Source organism: Astyanax mexicanus, chromosome 3 (assembly GCF_023375975.1).
Source record: "Astyanax mexicanus isolate ESR-SI-001 chromosome 3, AstMex3_surface, whole genome shotgun sequence".
Classification (NCBI taxonomy): domain Eukaryota; kingdom Metazoa; phylum Chordata; class Actinopteri; order Characiformes; family Acestrorhamphidae; genus Astyanax; species Astyanax mexicanus.
The window spans coordinates 57,739,727-57,757,192 of NC_064410.1; the positions used below are offsets into that span (position 1 = coordinate 57,739,727).

The window sequence follows — 17,466 nt, forward strand, 5'->3', positions numbered from 1 at the left end:
CTAAAGTCAGTGCAGTTTTGTTTTCCAACAAAATCTTACAGCACTTCATGCTTCCCTCTGCTGACAACTTTTATGGAGATGTGGATTTCATTTTCCAGCAGGACTTGGCACACTGCCCACACTGCCAAAAGTACCAATTGGTCTTATATAATATTCTGGTTTTCTGAAACACTGCTTTTTTTATTATTATTATTATTATTTTAAAGGATTAACAACTAGAGTCTGGGCCGGCCCTGGAAATTTGGTGGCCCAAAGCAAGTTGTTAAAATGCGGTTTTTAAAAGCCACATTCTCTTTATTTAAAGGATGAATATTTATATATTTTTTTTTCAGCTGTATTGTGAAGCACATAACTATAATAAATGCTGCTATTCGGAGGACTTTTATTTTGAAAGTTTCTGTTCTAATGTAATAGTCAGCTTCATGGCGCTCTGATGACATCGGAGAAAAACAGGCTCTATAAATCCGGCCGCTCTCAGTCCACAGAGTTTTCCCAGTTTATTGGAGACAAACAGAGATAGAGGGACCAAACTCAGCGCAGCTCAATCCCTGAACGGTAAGAAACACTTTATTAACCGATTTAAACTAAAACATATGTAGAAAAGTTCGGTTTTCTGGGTTAATTATGATGATAATTACCTGGATAGCTTCTCTGCCCTGCTTCACTGATCCGGTGTTGTGACAAATTGTGCTACCCTGTTTAAACAGTGTTACTCTAATGTTTTGGTATAAGTTATATTTAAAGCTAAAATACTAAAAAAAGAGAACGTATTAGAAAATACTCATCAGAAAAAACTCAGAATTTTAGATATTATATTTGGACCGGCTAAATCTCAGTATCGAGTATAGAAGTCGTAGATTCTTATATTTTTAGCAACAGTATATTTTTATTTGACATTATTTTTCATTAAATTCACATTTAAAGTTTTGTAACGTTTGAGCAGGTTGTTAAATGCGCAAAATGAAAACGGAATTATCATAAAAACCCATTAAAACATAAAAATATAATGTGCGTCGGCGCATGCGCAATGCCGTTGGGAAGCACATATCGATGGGTAGCTTCCCTAGACAGAACACCGGGTTATTTTACACTGTTTCATCGAGTTTTAGCGCTGTAAGACGATTTAATTCAGTTTTAGATCCGTTTTAATGTAGTTCTGTTGATCAGAAAGCGTGTTATTCTGTATTAGTCAGTGTGTTTGGGCTGTTTACAGCCTGACTGAACCTGAACACAGCTGTTAAAGAGCTACAGCAGCCTGTCTGTTGTGGTTTTTAACACTATAAATATAAATATCACCCAACTGACCGTGACTGAGCCTCTCCAGCCTGTTCATCAGAGTTTATTTTTGGGTTAAAATTAAATATTATAAGTTAATATTGGGTGCACATTGCTTTCCTTTATGTTTGTGTGACGCTAATCAGTTTTCCCGAATGATTCAGCATTAGTTAGTCAACTATCTAACCCCACCAAAGCTAGGTTAACACAAGTGTTATTTTGTTATTTTTATTTTTATAATTTAAAAATTGAGTATTTTATAAAAATCAATTGTTTTCTTGTTAAGAAAGAATAATAACAAAGTTATTTTAATTGAAATTAAATTGTACAAAGTATAAAAATGATTTTGTAAAAAATAAAATTGTAGCAAGCACAGATTATAATAATTGTAACAGTAAAATTAAATAAATTATATTATTAAATTATAAAAATTCAGACGTTTAAAGAAAAAACAAACTTGTTTAGTAATAATAATAATATTATTATTATTATTATTATTATTATTATTATTATTATTAACAGTATGTATCAACTTTCATACACAAAGTAAAGCTTTACAACTTTACAAGCTGTACAATACAAATAATAAACATACAGAAAAGAAACAGATGATGTTTAGTAACAATAGATATCAATAAAATATTAATTATAATAATCATTATAATGAAAATAATAATAATAAATAACAACACTAATAAAAGAAAATATATAATTAAAAAAACAATGTATATGGGAATCTGGCATTATTCTCATTATGTAGGAATTTTATGAATAATGGACAAATACAAATTTATAGAATATTTTTTCCACCATTGACTTCTATTGAATCCTTAGATGTTCTTTCTCCTCAAAATTTTGCTCTTGTGCTTAAATTTTCTTATATCTATACAAATCTATCCAATGTGAATCTGAAAGTTTCGTGTTGAATAGACGAATAGAAATGCTCCAAAGTTACATAAAAATACAATCTTTATGCACTGACTTTAAAAAGGTTGGATAATAATTCGTTTTTCCGCTTTCTGCGTTGCCATTTTGGAAATTCAAAGTATAATGATTTGTTTCTGTCAGGGTCCTGAAGTTGTCATCATGCTGTTAAACTGTGATGTTTATTTTGTTTATTAGTGGTTGGTTAGAAGAATAAAATATTCATAACAAATGTCAGATACTAATTGCTTCCTTTGTGCATTTAGGAAACTGATCAATTTCACTTAATAATTCAGCATTAGCTCTCTGCCCCACCTTACTAATGAGCTATTATTATTCTGTAATGGTTTAATAAGTATTTTATAAGTTAGCTAGTTATGTATTGTATTGTATTGTATGTATTATCACTGCCATGCAGAATCTCCATGTTTGCAGTCTCACCTTTTTATATAGTACAAATCTTGCAGTTTTTCTTTTAATGTCTCAAGTTTATGATGAATGTATCAATAGAAATGTTCAAAATTGACTTGGAATAAAGGCTTTTTACATTTACTTTAATTGAGACTTACGGCTTTATCTTCCTTTGTAAAGTTGCCATATGAGTGTGCAGTTGTGTTTAAAATATGTAATCACAATACTGTAATATTATATATCAATCAGTCATTCTCCTAGTATGTCATAAATGACCCTCTTTTACACAATTTGGAATTGTACAAGGCATACTAATGGTGAAAACAATATTTAGTTAAAAAAAAATAGTAAAATATTTTTGTAAAAACATTTTGTGATACATAGAGAGAACGGTAACAAAATAAAAATGATTCCATGCTGAATTGAGGTTGTTAGAGAGTTAACAGTTTGACACCAAGTGAAGCAGTTGATTTATGAATTATATAGTTACTTTTAAATTAGCAATACTATAGATAGATGCAGTCCATAGTATGTGTGGAGTACCAGTTATTTAAGCATTGGTCTGGTATTGCATGCCTGGCTAAAATACTGTTCACTCTTATATATGTGAACAAACATACAAATAAACGCTAGGGGTGGGCAATATTGCTCTAAAATAATATCACGATATTTCATGGTATTATCGCGATAACTATACTCTTGGTGAAATTACAAAAAAAAAAAACTACTGCAACAAAACTTACATTTTATTATTATATACGATATGATATTGCACACCTCTAACTAAGATATTAAATAAAACAAGAATTTTATCAGATTTGTTACAGAAGTCAATGATCATGAATTATATTAATGATACTAATAATATTAATAATGCACTCCAAATATCTCCATATATCCAGGATTCAAGTAAAATAAATGATACTGGACAGATATAATCTGTCTCTAGTAGATATTTAATAGGAAATGAGTGAGTTTTTCTTTTGCTGAAAACAGCAAAAAATTGGTACCCTGGTGTGATAATTAGGGGTGAGTGTTATGGCACGATATTTCAGGATATAATATCGTTCACGATATTCAAAAATGGTGCCGATATTATTGCTTACGATACGATATGGCACACCCCTAATAAATGCAATAGAAGATATCATCATAAAATATTATTGAGGTCATGTCTATTTATTGTATGATAAATCGCTAATGTAATTATCGTGACAAGCTTAATTGTAGCATTTGCTATTGCTATATGCTGTTGCCAATACTTTTGCACTTACATGTGTAAGAAAATGATTTTACCATTATAATCCTGGATCTGTTATTAAGGCTAAATCACTCTCTCATCATATGCCATATTTGATAAATGCATCTCTGAAAGCTTTAGTTTGAGAGGTAATCACTGCTGATTCTCTGCTTCTGTTAGACACACTTCACCACAGTGCCATGGAGTTTCCAGACCTAGGGGAGCATTGCTCAGAGAAGTCCTGCAAGCAGCTGGGTGAGTGCAGTGGCTTTCTGAGGGAATACTGACCAACTTCATGAATACAGTCACACACATCCGGATATTATTAAAACTGAAGTTTTCTTCCATCCATTTCTGAAAATAGTTTAATCATAGAAACACTTGCAAGAGCACGCTAGCTCTATAGAGGGCGATAGCACCTCAGTGGTTTTAAATAATGTGCTTAGATGTGTTTCATACACACATGTTGCTGTCACTCTTGTATCTAAAGTTTTACGTTGTTTAAGAATGTAAAGATAAATGGACAAATAGAAATGCTCTAAATGTCTTGGAATGTTTTGTTTTTACGTTGACGTTTATTGAAAGTATAAATACATTTTGTGTCATAGCTTCATGATGAATGTACCAATAGAAATGTTCACAAATGAATTTAGTCTTCTTAAATTAACTTTCATTGAAAGTTAAGGTTTTATCTAAAGATACCACCTGTAAAGTTGCCCTATGAGTGTGTGCAGGATTATATTTAAAATATTTAATCACAATATTGAAATGTTATCCATCAGCAGGGGCGTTGCCTGGGTATGTCAGGGCTTAGCCTAGTTAAATTTATATATATATATATATATATATATATATATATATATATATATATATATATATATATATATATATATATATATTTATATATATATATATATATATATATATATATATATATATGTGTGTATGTATTACGAGTATTCTGCTATATAACGTTTAAGACTATAATGTGTAGTTTATTCTTCCTACTAGCCCACCATGCTCCACAAAACCAGCATGCTGATTGGCTGTTTCCTGCTGAAAGGCAGAACTTTATCTTTGAACTGACTCCATGATTCGCATTAAGAGATTTTCCATTCACATACGACCAGTGTCCTGTCTCCTCATTAATAATACAGCTGAACTGAGCGAAACGATTCGGGCTGCAGGAAAATTATTCGGGGCTAAAGCCCCGGAAGCCCAGGCCAGACAACGCCCCTGTACATCAGTCAATCTTTGTTTAATCACACGTTTATTTTTTACATTGACATTTATTGAAAGTGTGTAAAGTTTATTGAAATGTGTTGCGTTAGTACCTCATAAAAAAATATATTAATGCACCACAATAAAGGACGAAAACAGAGGTTAAATCCCACATTCCACACTACTAAATACCTTTCTACAGGTAATAGGGGCTTAACTGGTTGCCGTTGTAATAAAATAGTTCTGTTTTCTGATTTTTATCTTCTTTCTTCTGCAGATTTTCTGCCGATGAGATGTGATGCTTGTGAAGAAATTTTCTGCAAAGACCACATTACTTATGCAAGTCACAAGTGTACTTCCTCATATAAAAAGGTATGGAAATATAATCTTCGAAGGGCAATACCAAGCTTTAAGTGAAATAAACTGCTCGTTTGCTCATAATTTAACATCATTTATGCTGTTTTTCTTACACAGGATGTCCAGGTCCCAGTATGTCCACTGTGTAACACCCCCATTCCAATTAAAAGAGGGGAAATGCCTGATATCAAAGTTGGGGAACATATAGACCGTGACTGCAAATCAGATCCTGCACAGAGGAAAAGAAAGGTAAGAGAAGAACATGTACTATGTTGGGTTGTGACTCCATTACAGAACCACAGTTAAACTCTCTCCACCACTGTGCAGCATACACTTTTAGGAGGGTGCAGCAAAATGGACAGCTAACTGTGGCTGCTGGTTGGCCATATTTTTCGGATTATAAGGTGCACTTAAAATCCTTTAATTTTCCCAAAATTCAACAGTGCACCTTATAATCCAGTTCTCCTTATGTATAAATTCTACCAGCCAAGTATTAAGGAGCAGTAAAGCCACTTTGCTGAAGTACAGCATTATGAAGGCAATAACAACAACAGTAAAGTTTCTCCAGAACTAAGCCTGGAGCAGTATTAGCATTAATTAGCCTTACCTGCTAACCGCAGCGCTAACTCTTTCACTGTACAGAGGTGAGTATATTGGACTGTAATCTGCATATTTGCTGTGTTAAAACAAGCTACTTGGGACAAACGGCTAACGGATAGCATTCTGGGTTACCGGAACACTCAGGGTTCTTCAGTCTAGTGCAATCAGGCGGCATTTAAGCCTCACTTATACAAGATATTGGAAATCTAAGCTTACTGTAAATAAATGGAAGTGCTTTTTTACCCAAATAAACAGTTTTCAAGAGAGAAATCTGTGTAGATTAACATCCAGTGCTCGTTTGAATTTAAGAATTACAATTTTGTTTACTTGGGTTCTTTCCCCATTAGAAGGGAAACATGGCGACACCCTTGCTCACTTCAATGTAGACATCCTTACTAGTGTCGTTTAATGTGTCTTATAATCTGGTGTGCCTTGTGTACATCAATTAACATCTATTTTCTAGTTTATTTTTAATGCGCCCTATAATCCCGTGCACCTTATAGTCCGAAATATAGTTTATATGCAGAATAAATGTCTCCTGTACAACATCCGAAGAATTCGACCGTTTCTGTCTCAGGATGCCACTCAGGTGCTTGTGCAGTCTCTTGTCATCTCAAGACTTGACTACTGCAACTCTCTACTGGCTGGTCTTCCACTGCGAGCCACCAAACCACTACAGTTAATTCAGAATGCTGCAGCACGACTCGTCTTCAATCTTCCGAAGTTCAGTCATGTGACTCCTTTGCTGCGTTCCCTCCACTGGCTTCCTGTTGCCGCCCGCATCCGATTCAAAACCCTGACGCTGGCCTACAAAGCAAAAAACGGACCAGCACCTTCATACCTGATGGCGTTGGTCAAAGCCAGATCTGCACCAAGAGCTCTTAGAGCTTCCAGTACGGCTCGGCTCGAACCTCCATCACTCAAAACACACAGAAAACAGACATCCAGACTCTTCTCTGTGCTGGCACCAAGGTGGTGGAATGAACTTCCACTGGATGTCAGAACAGCAGAGTCACTCACGGTCTTCAAACGTCGACTGAAGACACATCTTTTCAAAGAGTTCCTAAACTAATAATTAAAAAAAAAAAAAAAAAAAGGTTCCTAGGGTTCTTAACATGATTAAGCTCTATGTATCTCTTGATCCTAGTCTACAAACAAGCTTTGGATATCTTAAGTAACTTTGAAGCACTGTTGTAAGTCGCTCTGGATAAGGGCGTCTGCTAAATACCATAAATGTAAATGTAAATGTAAATCCTCCGTCTTTTACTTACGCCCACTGGTTCTCCAGCCTGCGCTAGTGGAATTCCAACCCCTAGTGTTCAAACAATGCAACTGCCTTTGGTGGCATAATGAACAGTACGTGTAATCATCTGTTGCTGTTCAGTGTTTTATGAGGGAGAGTCACCTGGAATAGTTTTCTCAGCATCTTGAATGAAGGAGTTCCTGGAGGTGCTGAACAATAGCTGCTGTTTTTCCTTCTTGCTGTGAAGCTCCAGCTCATCCCAATTAAATCACCTCAAATCACCATCTCAGTTCATCAGGTTTAGATCAGGGGATTAATGTGGAGGAATAACACTTTATTTTTACTGTTTACAATGTAATTCTATATGTGTCCCTAAATTATTTTATTTATTGATTTTTTTAAATGCTTGTGCTGTTCTTATCCTTATTTTATAATTTTTGTTTAAATCTATTGTATTTTATATTTTATTTTAATACAAATGTCTTATTTCCTACTATTTTATGATATTGTTACTTTTTAATTGTTTTATTTGTTTTATATTATTTAACATTTTGCTGATTTATTTAATTTTATTGTGAAGCACTTTGAGCTGCATTTTTATGTATGAAAGGTGCGATATAAATAAAGTATATTAATATCTTGTTCCTGGATGCTTTAATTGCTGACTTTTTTTATGTCCCCTTTTTTCGCCAACAGATTTTTACAAACAAGTGTTCAAAGGGAGGCTGTAAGCAGAAGGAGATGATCCGTGTGACGTGTGACCAGTGCCACTTGAACTACTGTCTCAAACACAGACATCCTCTAGACCATGACTGTAAGACTGACAGTAAACCAGTCTCCAAGTCCGGGTAAGTGCTGTCTGTCTTAACACTGATCTCTAAAATCTCTATCTCCTGCATCTCAATCCGTAATCCACCGTGTCCAGCATGTACCGGGAATATACAATACACGTCATTACCACCCACAGTGGGCAGTGTAGTAGGTGGTAATTGTGATAATTGTGATCTGCAGCTTCTGGCTACAGTTGTGCATGTTAAATTATTTCACAAAAACTTCACAGAACCACAGTTAAATTACAGTGAAACATGCAGCATACCCTTTTAGGAGGCTGTAGGCAAAAATGGACCGCTATCTGGCAGCTGATTGGCTTATTTAAAATTGACTGACTTCAAAAAGCGATTATGAGCGTGGTACTTTAACATAACTAATTGTTAAGGTTTTCATTGTATGATATTGTAGATCTTGCTTTTTTCTTTTAGCATATCAAGATATATACAAATGACAGAGTCCGAGTCATTTGATTTTGAGTAACAGCTGATACAGAGTGCCGATACGAAAAAAAAAAGTTGTCCCTTAAGTTTTTTTTTATTATACATTTTCAATTATTGACACAACTGTATCAAAAATTTGCATTTTATCACAAAATAAACAAGTAGTAAATAGCGATATAAACGATTTCCATTTAAATATGCATCCTAAATAAACAAACTAAATGTACCAACAACAATTCTGTAATTAATCATAATTAATATCAGGATAATTGTATTTTTTAAATGCTGGTATTTCCCTGTATTTTTAGGAGGGAGACAGTAACAATAGGGTAGTGTGTTTTAGGCCTGGCAGACTGCAGATTTAAAAATTTAGCCTTTTTTCTGTATTATAATAGTGTAGTTTTGATGCTTTTAAAATTAGAATATTGCAGCAGACTCCATAGTAAACTCCTGGAGTAACAGTATTATTTATAATTCTTATTAATTTTCCTTCTCTCATTAATTACTAAATCACTCTATCAACATCTAATCTTTCTCTTCCTTTCTATCCTTACCTATATCCATCCTTTTCTCTTGCTTTTTTGTTTTTTTTTCTGTTCTTTCTCCTTTTTCATGTTTGAAAGCCAAAAAAAAAGAAAATTACATGATTAGCCCTGATTTCCGGTCACAGGATCTGATTTGAGACGTCCCTAGTCATATCACCAAATCTTGAAATCTTATAGTGTACCAAATACATTTACTGATGTTTTTTAATTATTATGATTAATATTTTTTTTCATATTTGGTGTTTATCTTGGTTTGTTTAAATGTCATCACACTGTCAGCAGTGGCAACTTTTAGGTTTGCGCATGACGGGGATAATAGGATTTGATGACGACAGAATTTCTAAATGCTTATTTAAAGATGTATTATTTAACAGCTAAATACAGTTAATGTATTTGTAATGTATTTAAATGTTTGTTTGTTTTGTCTGCAGAAATGCTGCTTTAATGAGAGCTCAGGGTGCTTCCAGCAGTAACACTGCAGCCTCATCCAGTCGAGCGAGCTCCAGAAGTGTCTCTAATGGACTGGGTGGGAATGCCCGCCCTCAGAGCACTAGGTGAGTCCATTGTTATGTTTTTACTGTATATAGAGGTTGAGTTGGGAGCATATTTACCATATTTTTCGCACTGTAAGGCACACTAACAGTAAACGTCTATTTTCTGTTCTATTTTTATACATAAGGCACACCTGAATTTTTTGGCAACACTAGTAAGGAACAGGGGTGTTGCCATGTTTTTCTTCTAATTCAGCCGGTGTCACCGCTGGGTGGTGGAGTGTAACTAATGTAATGCTAATCTCAGTAAACAAAGCTGTAATTCCCATGACTGAGTAAAGCGCTTCTGTATATTCAAAGTAAGCTCAGATTTCCACTTAAGCTAGCCATAGTTAGTGGCTAATGACGCCCCACTGCACTACACTGAGCAATCCTAAGTGTTCCGGTAAGCCAGAGTGATATTAACTAGCGGTTCTTCCCACAAAGCTTGATTTAACATTTAACGGTAAACGCACAGGCTACAATCCGATAATTATCGCCTTGGAACAGCAAAAGAGCTCGAGATAACCTCTTCTCATGATACGATGTTCTCCCGATTTACTTTACAAACTTAACACAAATTATGAAAATGTTTCCTTTTATTATTTGTCTACAACAAAACTACACAATGCTGTATTTTGCTTATCTCTTCTATTCTTATCAAAGTAAAGAATCCCCTTTTATTTCTAAGATAGGCTGCAATTTATGTAAAAACAGTGCTGCACATTTTCTTTTTGTATGTAAAATTTAAAAAAGCACAAAAGAAATCCCAAATAAAATTGTGAGTAATACAAATAAATATCAAATAAATAAACTAAGGCTTTAGACTTTATTATTATTATTATTATTATTACTATTATTTCATTTTTTCATTAGCAAACACTTTATTTTAAGATATTTGTTAAAAAATAGATATGCCATAAATAGTCGATCAGAAAGTTCATACACACATTCAGAAAAAGAGAATAAAATAAATACCTTTTGCAACTGTGTAACACATCCTGGCGCTGGTCTCAATGGATTTCAGTCGTGGCTTATTTGTGTCTATTATTAACTGTATTGCGATGCATCGTTACAGCCCTAGTTAGCGGGTAATGCTAATGCTGCTCCAGCAGTGCTAGCCAGGGTTATCAGCAGGCTATAGGCTGATATACTCACCTCTGAATGGTGAAAGAGCAAGTGCTTAGTGGCTGTACTGCTCCTTAATACCTGACTGGTAAAATTCATACATAAGTTGCACCATATTATAGGGTATAAGGGAAAATGTAAGTATTTTAAGTGTGCCTTTACAGTGCGAAAAATACGGTAATTAAGTACACAGCTGTACTGTATTTGATTGTCTTCAGTGCTTTAGTTTAAAGCATATTATTCCCTGTCTGCAGTGCACAGAGGACCTCAGCTCCAGCTTCCATGGCTCCACCTCCAGCACAGAATGTAATACCTCCATCAGCGTCCTTTCAGGCTGGACTGGTAGGATATTAATTCTGACTTTAATATTTAATGCATACTACTTATAAATGTTAGCAGAGGAAGTGGAAAGGGCCATAAATATTCAAGTGTGTTTTGTCTTTCTGTGGACAGACGGAGGAGCAGGCTCTCCAGCGGGCGTTAGAGATGTCACTGGCAGAATCGGCGCGGACCACCCAGCCATCCCTCAGGTAGCATAACTTCAGTACTACAGTAATCATTAGGGGTGTTCCCAAACCTTTTAATGCCAAGACCCACTTATATCTACTTTTACTCACTATAATAGACAGCTCTGGGGAAAAGAAATTAAGAGAGCACTTCTGTTTCTGAATCAGTTTCTCTGATTTTGCCATTTATAGGTTTATGTTTGAGTAAAATGAACATTGTTGTTTTATTCTATAAACTACAGACAACATTTCTCCCAAATTCCAAATAAAAATATTGTCATTTAGAGCATTTATTTGCAAACAATGAGAAATGGATGAAATAAAAAAGACGCAGAGCATTCAGACCTCAAATAATGCAAAGAAAACAACAAGTTCATATTCAAAAAGTTTTGCTTTCTAATCAGTTTTCATGCATCTTGGCATGTTTTCCTCCACCAGTCTTACACACTGCTTTTGGATAACTTTTTAAGCCACTCCTGGTGCAAAGAATCAAGCAGTTCAGTTTGGTTTGATGGATTGTGATCATCCGTCTTCCTCTTGATTATATTCCAGAGATTCAATTTGGTAAAATCAAGGGAAAACAAAATCTAAGTAGTCTCTTAATTTTTTTCCAGAGTTGTACACCCACTATATTAAAACCACCACATTTCTACACTCACTGTCTATCTGTAGTTTTGTATACTTTATTATTCTCCTTCTTATAACCTGTTCTTCAATACTCAGAACCCCACAGGAGAAAAAAAAACACCAAAGAGCAGCTATTATTATTATTATTATTATTATTATTATTGGTAGGTCATTATTTTCAGCACTGCAGTGATTAGCACTGATTAGCATGGTGGTGGTGTATAAGGTGTTGGTGTATTTTGTGCTGGTACCGTGGGAACTGGGGGTTTGATGGTATATAGCTGTAGATAACAGTGTAAATTCTGGTTGTTCTAACGTGTGCTGGTATGTTGATCAGTCCTCAGGAGCAGGAGGATCTGGCCCTGGCTCAGGCCCTCGCTGCTAGTGAGGAAGAGTACCGACGGCAGCAGCAGAGACAACAGGTATCCAGAACCCTTAGCAGTCAGTAGCATGCTATGCTATGCTATATGCTAGCAGGACGCCGATTAGGTACTTGGCCTCAGTGGCTACCTTATCTTCTCTATTGGGTGCATGTGGACATGGGCTGATTTTATCATGGTTGGTATGGTGGCTGGATGAAGCCTGTGTTTTTTGGTGAATAATAGTGCTAAAACACATGAATTACATTTTACAGGACATTCCACCATTTATTTTATTTATTCTGATCACTGTTTTTAGTTTTGGTCTAAATCAAAATAGCAGGAGTGAAAGGGGCCCCCAACCATGGTCCCATCCAAATGATCAGAATTCAGTCCAACCAACAAAGTGAGACGTGGGTCTCTGAAGCTCGGAGAAGTGGGTGTGTCAAAAGGTGGTCATCTATTGGAACTGGCGTTTCAGCATGGCCACCATTTTGGAGTCGGCAACCATACGCCGCCAGTGGATTAATTTACACTGAGGAAGGAGTTTAATAAACCTATAATATTCAAACTCTACCAATTTTACCTGATTTACACACGGTTTGATTTGTTACAAACAGAAAGATGTAATGATACAGGACGCTGTGACACATTACAAATAATATAATACAGGTGCTGGTCAACGAATTAGAATAATTTGAAATAATGCAATCATGAAATTCTTTGAATGCATTTTTTGTGCAGAAAGCAAATCAGGTGTTCACCGCACCTGTCCTACTCGTTAGACTAATCACAGAACTCGTTACCTGGAAAAAAATTTGCTCAGCTGAGCTTTCCAAAAGGCCCATTTAGGCCATTTAACTGTGACACTGTTGTTTTATTGAATTAGAATAATGGAGAAACCGTGTCATTGAATTAGAATAATTTTTATTATAATTACAATCATCACTTTCTCAGTATTTTGTGGCTGCCCCCTTGGCTTGTATGACTGCCTGAAGTCTCCGCGGCATCGATTTGACCAGCTTGTCGCAAGTTTCCGCACTCACAGCTTCCCAGGCAGTGGCGATGTTCTGCTTCAGTTGGTCCAGCGTAGTAGGCTTTCTGTCGCGAATTTTCCGCTTGACGATGGCCCAAAGGTTTTCAATGACATTGAGGTCAGGCGAGTTGGCCTGCCATGCCAAAACTTCAAGCTGTTTTTTAGTGAACCAATCTTTGGTCGACTTTGCCGCATGAGCCGGTGCAAGATCCTGTTGAAATATGAAGTCTTCTTCGCCGAACTGTTCCTCAACAATACGGCAGCATTGACAGTCTTCTTGAGGAAGCAGAGTTTCCCTACACCTCGAGCGGACATGCATCCCCAGACCATAACGCTCTGGGGAAACTTGACGGATCTTTTCACGCACTCGTGGTTGTAGGTTTCACCACCACGACGCCAGACACGAGGACCTTGGTCACCGAAGGAGATGCAGAAGCGTGATTCGTCACTGAAGACCACTTTCTGCCAGTCTTCAGCAGTCCACTCGCCGTGTTCTTTGGCCCACTTCAGCCGTTTCTCCATTTGTTTCTTGTTCAGCATCGGTTTTACTGCTGGAACGCGAGATTTGAAGCCGAGTTTGCGCAGACGACGGTAAGTGGTTGATCTGGAGACGTCAGCGCCGGTCTGCTTGTTCCACAAGTCGGTGAGCTCGGAAGTGGACTTGAACCGGTTGCTGACTGCGATCTTTCTCAGCTGCTTGTTGTTGCGAGCAGAAGTTTTTCGGACGCCGGAACAGTAGGTGCGCTTGCTGCAGTTTTTCTTGAGAGCTTTGCAGACGGAAGACTGGCTGATGCCGAGCTGCTCAGCAATTTTAGTTTGGGTCAAGCCTTGTTGGCGAAGGGCTTGAATTTGAGCCACTATTCCGGTTGAGAGGTCGCGCTGCTTACCCATGATTGATTTTATAACTTAGAAATTCTACTCAACCCTGACTTTATACTGCACAGTGAACACTCTTCACAGAAAACAAAAATTCGAGCATTTATTCTAATTCAATGAAACGGTTTCTCCATTATTCTAATTCAATAAAACAACAGTGTCACAGTTAAATGGCCTAAATGGGCCTTTTGGAAAGCTCAGCTGAGCAAATTTTTTTCCAGGTAACGAGTTCTGTGATTAGTCTAACGAGTAGGACAGGTGCGGTGAACACCTGATTTGCTTTCTGCACAAAAAATGCATTCAAAGAATTTCATGATTGCACTATTTCAAATTATTCTAATTCGTTGACCAGCACCCCTGTATATATGTATGTGTGTGTGCCTATGTACATATAAATATAAAATTAATTAATTAAACAAAATAGCATAATATAAAGTATTTCAGCACGTATTTGTAATGGTTGACAGTATCCTGAATCATTACTATATCTCTTCTGTTTGTAACAAATCAAACCGTGTAAAAATTAGGGAAAAAATTGGTAGAGTTGTGATAAATATGTATATTTAATCCTTTTCGGGAGTAAGGTATTGACACGCCCACTCTATTGTGTACACCACATTTCACCACACGCCCGTACCTTTCGACACGCCCACTACTCCGGTCTGCAGAGACCAATACTTGAACAAAGTGGGTTTAAGGTGTAGAAACGTTTCTTTTTAAACAGCACATTGAGGCAGGCTAGTTTCACTAGTTGAAAAAGGATAAAAAATAGTTAGACTAAAGATTTCTGTAATTACCATATTTTTCATTTTTCAGACTATAAGACACACTTAAAATCCTGTAATTTTCCCAAAAAAAACAACAGTTCACCTTATGATCCAGTGTGCCTCATGTGCCTCAATGTACAATGGTATTGTAGAGCAGTAAAGCCACTCCACTGAAAAAATCACTCAGAATGCTGTACTTGAGTGAAGTTTCTCCAGCACTAGCCGCTAACCGCTAGCTGATAGCACCCTGGGTTACCGGAACAGTCAGGGTTTCTCAGTCTATTGCTATTGAGCGGCAGTTAGCGGCTAATGCTAATGCTGCTGCACCCAGCCTTAGTGCTGGAGAAACTGTACTGAAAACTCACCCTTAGACAAAATAAGTTTTCAGGTAAGAAATTTTGCATAGATTAACAGCCAGCGCTCATTAAACTTCAAAAGAAAAAAATAAAATAAAATAAATAAATATATATATATATATATATTAATTTTTTTTATTTATTTATTTATTTTTTATTAAAGAATTACAGTTTTGTTTAGTTAGGTGCTTACCGATTTAAAAGGGAAACATGGCATGACACCTTTGATGACATCCTTACTAGTGTCAGTTAATGTGCCATATAGTCTGTAACTAAAAGGCGCATAACTGTAACTAATCTAACCAAAGGTGTCATCACTCTGTAGGTAGAAGTATAGATGCTAGGGTTTAAAATACTCCTGTAGATTAGTAACAGTAAGGTAAAATCTTGTCCTCCCAACCCTATGCATGTGCCCCTTTACCAAATAGTATATAGCTGCAGCCGCGGAGACTGCAGTTTTAGGACCCTGCAGTTTTAGGACAACAGTTCTAGGACCCTATGTTTTCACGACACTGCCACCTAGCGAAATTAATGCCTTACTACTCCTTAATATAATATCACCACTTTAGCTAACTACTTACAGATTTAAAAGCTTTTTTCACCCAAATATTACAACTTTTTAGTGTCTATTAGAGCTGGGCGACATTGTAAAAAAAAATATCTATTCTTTAAATATATAAGCAATTCTCAAGTCTGATTACGATTTACAATTTTCAGTTCTTATTTTTGTTTAAAATTCTTAAACAGACAGCACCATTTAAAATAAGGCATAACTATTGTTCCCTTTAAATTTAATTTGATTTTTTTTTTTAAGTACAAACATAACCTACTTGTATTTCAGTACTATAGGTAGGGAAATTTGTAAAAAAAGGTGTAAATCCCATAAAAGAGTTCTTTACAGGTTTCTGACAGAATCCAGCAAATCTAATTCAAAGTCTAATTCAAAACATCTAAATATTTTAATACATTAAATTTAGGCTACAAAAATTGTTTCACATTCACTTCGTTAGGTGGCAGTGTCGCGAAAACATAGGGTCCTAGAACTGCGATCCTAAAACTGCGGTCTCCTAGGCTGCAGCTTTACCCTTCTCTCTTTACCACAAATTACTTTAAAAAAAAAAATGTTTTGGACCAAAATTCTCTCATTTTATTTTGTAAGCACCTAGTCACTTTTTAGATGTGCTAAAAATATTAAACCTTTGGAATTACCTTTTAATCACAGACTAAAACATGTACACTGCCTTTAATTTTCTTGTTTCTAACTGACTTTAAGTGAATTAAAAATGTACAGACTTTATTGATGACACCCTGACTGATGTCCTGTTTTTCTGATCTTCTCCATCCATCCGCAGGGGAGGGAATCCAAGCAGTCCAACTGCCTCTTGTCTTAACATCAGTTCCTACTGAACCAGTGCAATCTGCCTCAATCTGCACAAACAGCATCTGAACCAGTTATCTGAACACACTGATCCTCAGTGCAACATGGAAATTCCTGAATCACTGAATGAACACAGCTGAGAACTTTTAGATTCTACTCTTTTTGTGCTTCTTATATATAAACGGACGGGAAATGCTGCTGTTTTTCAGGGGCGTGTAATATGTAAATATTTTATATAGTGATCATGTTCATCCATAATTAAATGTAGATGTTTCTGAGAATAAATTATTTTAATCAAATTTAAAGTCCCCTTGCCTTCTGCTTTTTTTTCTAACCATTTTATTTATTAATATTTTTTAGGGAGAACTTTTATTGTTAACTTGCTTCTCTTAGTCACTGAGCAGGGCAAAATGCCCAATGACATTTTAGAGTACCCAAAGGTCAGCAGTCTTATTCACAAAGGGCGAATACATGTGACTCCAGGCTGTTACTGCACTCAAGCATATCAGGTGTAGCTGGATATTCAACATAATGGCTGTGTTATTTAATTACCTGCATTTAGAAAGTAGCAGTAAGTGTAGCTAAAAGGCTCCTAAATGTAGTTTTTTTTTTAATGCTATAAATGCTCTTGCTAGTTTGCTAATGGCAGACACTACTGGTGAAAATTAGGACAAAAAGCGGTTAATTAGAGTCAGCAACTACTAAAAGCTGTAGGGTGGTAAGCACTATTTAAAAGTTGGAACTACACAAAGTATTGGGACACCTGATCTATTAGTCTCTTCTGTTGGAGTAACTATCTGTACTGTCAAATGAAAT

General features: G+C 35.8%; 2 protein-coding genes across 4 annotated transcripts in view; one reads left to right on the forward strand and one right to left on the reverse strand.

The window, feature by feature from the left end:
- Positions 1–17,466, reverse strand: part of LOC103043027 (interleukin-4 receptor subunit alpha) — a 679,179-nt gene that overhangs the window by 186,978 nt on the left and 474,735 nt on the right. The window lies entirely within an intron of this gene.
- Positions 418–16,955, forward strand: zfand2a (zinc finger, AN1-type domain 2A). 3 transcript variants are annotated; one of them, XM_022683389.2, is made up of 10 exons: positions 418–555; positions 4,031–4,105; positions 5,349–5,443; positions 5,546–5,677; positions 7,968–8,119; positions 9,519–9,641; positions 11,000–11,087; positions 11,199–11,275; positions 12,216–12,367; positions 16,625–16,955. In XM_022683389.2, the coding sequence occupies exons 2-9, from the start codon at positions 4,051–4,053 to the stop codon at positions 12,325–12,327; spliced, it is 834 nt and encodes a 277-aa protein (XP_022539110.2). In that variant the 5' UTR covers positions 418–555; positions 4,031–4,050; the 3' UTR covers positions 12,328–12,367; positions 16,625–16,955. The 3 variants fall into 3 exon arrangements, with proteins under 3 accessions (XP_022539110.2, XP_022539109.2, XP_007232128.1); XM_022683388.2 differs by having other exon boundaries at positions 12,216–12,300; XM_007232066.3 differs by lacking the exons at positions 9,519–9,641; positions 11,000–11,087; positions 11,199–11,275; positions 12,216–12,367; positions 16,625–16,955 and having other exon boundaries at positions 7,968–8,166.